This window comes from Tupaia chinensis, unplaced genomic scaffold (assembly GCF_000334495.1).
Source record: "Tupaia chinensis unplaced genomic scaffold, TupChi_1.0 Scaffold143651_1, whole genome shotgun sequence".
Taxonomy (NCBI): domain Eukaryota; kingdom Metazoa; phylum Chordata; class Mammalia; order Scandentia; family Tupaiidae; genus Tupaia; species Tupaia belangeri.
In genome coordinates, this window is record NW_006203500.1 from 1,805,907 (window position 1) to 1,808,292 (window position 2,386).

General features: G+C 65.4%; 1 protein-coding gene across 1 annotated transcript in view; it reads right to left on the minus strand.

The window, feature by feature from the left end:
- The window catches only part of TTC38 (tetratricopeptide repeat domain 38), a gene marked incomplete in the record, with an annotated part of 21,244 nt that overhangs the window by 4,564 nt on the left and 14,294 nt on the right, over positions 1–2,386 (minus strand). Inside the window, 2 exon segments of the mRNA XM_027766750.1 lie at positions 3–105; positions 791–956. Of these exon segments, the coding sequence (XP_027622551.1) occupies positions 3–105; positions 791–956 (269 nt within the window).

Consider the following 2,386-nt stretch of genomic DNA (forward strand, 5'->3'; position numbering starts at 1 on the left):
GCCAGGACACGGTCGGGGTTCCCATCCTCAGCCTCCACCAGGGCCTGGCACAGGGGCAGCCCCACGTCTTGGGCCAGCAGGTGTTGACAGTTCTCCCCCGGGGATCTGCCAAGCCGAGACAGTGCCCTCAGCGCCTGCCCAGTCATGGCATGTCTGGGTTCCACCTGACAGTGTCCTGAGGGACTTTCTCACAGCTGGGTGTCCCTGGCCCAGGGCCCACTGCGGGGTGAGGTGACAGGAGAGGCCCGGGAGGGCTTGGAGCTCAGGTCTGCATGGGGCTCAACCTGCGACGGGCTACCTGGCCCGACAGGTCCCAGCTTCGTGCCCCTGCATCTCTAAAGCGAGCGGCAGAGTACCCAGCTTGCAGGCCGCCAGGGCTGACACCCGGGCCAAGACTCGGCACCAAAGTCAGGGCTGGCACTGCCGGGAGGGGTGTGGCCCTGGCTCACCCTCAGCTAGCACCACCCATTGACACGAGGAAATAGGCTCAGGGCCGAGCAGCCCTGCCCAAGGTCTCAGGGCCCTTAACTGCCGGCGTCTCTGGTTCCAGGCCCCTCTGCACCCCCCACGGGAGGCTGCCCGTGACACGGAAGCAATCGTAGCCATGCGGAGGCAGCTGTGTCCTGTGAAGAACGACTGTACCCATGGGAGGCACACCATGGGACACCTGGAAACACACGACTGCGGGGCATATGCACGGCAGCCCTCCGTGGGCATCCCCAAGCTGCCTGCACCAACGGGGCTGCACCCCTTCCTCGCCCTGCCCTTGCCCAGGGGTCCCCCTCTGTACTCGCTGGCCTCCTGGAGGGTGCTCAGCAGTTCCCGCGTGGTCTGGGAGTCCTTAGCACCCAGGGCCGCCATCAAGAAGTGCGCGTCGTTGAACAGCAGAATGTGGTCACGGCTGTGCTTCTGGGTGACAGGCAGGATGTCCTGCCACCGCTGGCCCACGGACACCCCTGAGGACATGGGGAGGAGACCCAGGGGCCAGGCGTGAGGCTCCAGAGTATGGCCCACCCGCCTAGCCCAGGAGGCCTCATGATCTGTTGCAGGAGAGAAGCCAGGACTTCAGCAGGCTGGGCTGGAGCAGCGTCTGGCCGCATGCTGAGGCCCCTGGATTCCCGGATACTGGGGTTTAGTCACTCCACCCCCAAGCCAAGCCCTTGGCCCCTGTGACAGGACCCTGTGACAGGACCCAAACAGCATGAAGTTCTCCCAGCAGTTACCACGAGGCCAGCACCTGACACCTGAGGGCACTTGGCAAACCTTGCGTGGGTTCCTAAATGGCGCCCCTCTCCCTGGGCCTCAGCGGGCCCCTGTGGCCCTCCTCCCTCTGCCTCCCTCACATCTGCACAGAGCAGCGGCCAGCAGGGAGGCCTGTGAGAGCCCCAGGCAGTTCTCAAGCTCTGCTCCATGGTCAAGGGCCAAGGGGTCCCAGGTGGCTGAGACCCAGCCTTTCCCAGGCCCCCCCTCCACCATCTGCTGGGTGTCTGGCAGGGCAAGGGACACAACTGCAGCCCGGTGTTTGCCGAGCCCCCAGCCTCAACCGGGATCCCCGGCCTCTTGGTGTTTACTCAGCCTCCTCACTGAGCCCCAGCCTCGGCACCATTCTCCGGGGCCCCTGCCTCCTCACTGCCCTCTGAGTCTGGCGCGGCTGCCCTGAGCTCAGCCCCCGCCCTGGGGCCAGCCTCCCTGCTACCCTAGATAAAGCCAAACTCCTCTTCCCCTTCGCCCAGGTGAACCCCTCGGCCCCTGCCGTCTTTCTGCCTCCCCTGTCCTCAGGTCCCTGTCACTTGTGTCCTGGCGGCTCCAGACAGGCAGTGCTCTCTGGGTGTAGCAGCCTTCCCTCAACTCTGCCTGGGGGACCCCACCCTCTTTCCAGGCTTCACGTGCCACCCTCCTAAGACTTCCCGGAACCTCGCAGACATAGGTCACGGTGCCCTCCCACCGGTCCCGGTAGTGAAACCCAGCCCCAGCCCCACGCTGTCCTGCTGACCCGGGCCTAGCCCAGGCCCGTATGGGTCAGGCTTGGCTCTGTAAGTAGGGATGAGGAGAGAGGCACCCGGCACCTCCACAGCCCCCAAGCTGAGTCGAGCTGCCCAACTGCCTGAAGAGCACCGGATGACAAGGTGAGAAACCTGCAACCCCAGGAGTTGGGAAACTCGCCTCCCGTGTTCTAGGAAAGGAGATGGCAGGGAGACAATGCAGCTGTGCCCTGAAGGCCTGGCGGGTAGGCCACGGGGACAGAGCCAGAGGCCTCTGTGCCGACGAGTGCTGGGAACTGGAAGAAAGGGTGGCAGTGGGCCGGCCCTTCGCCTCAGGCCCCTGGAAGACAGTCGCAGAGCTCGACCGGCTGCATGTACCCAGCACCCCACAGGGGCCCGGGGCC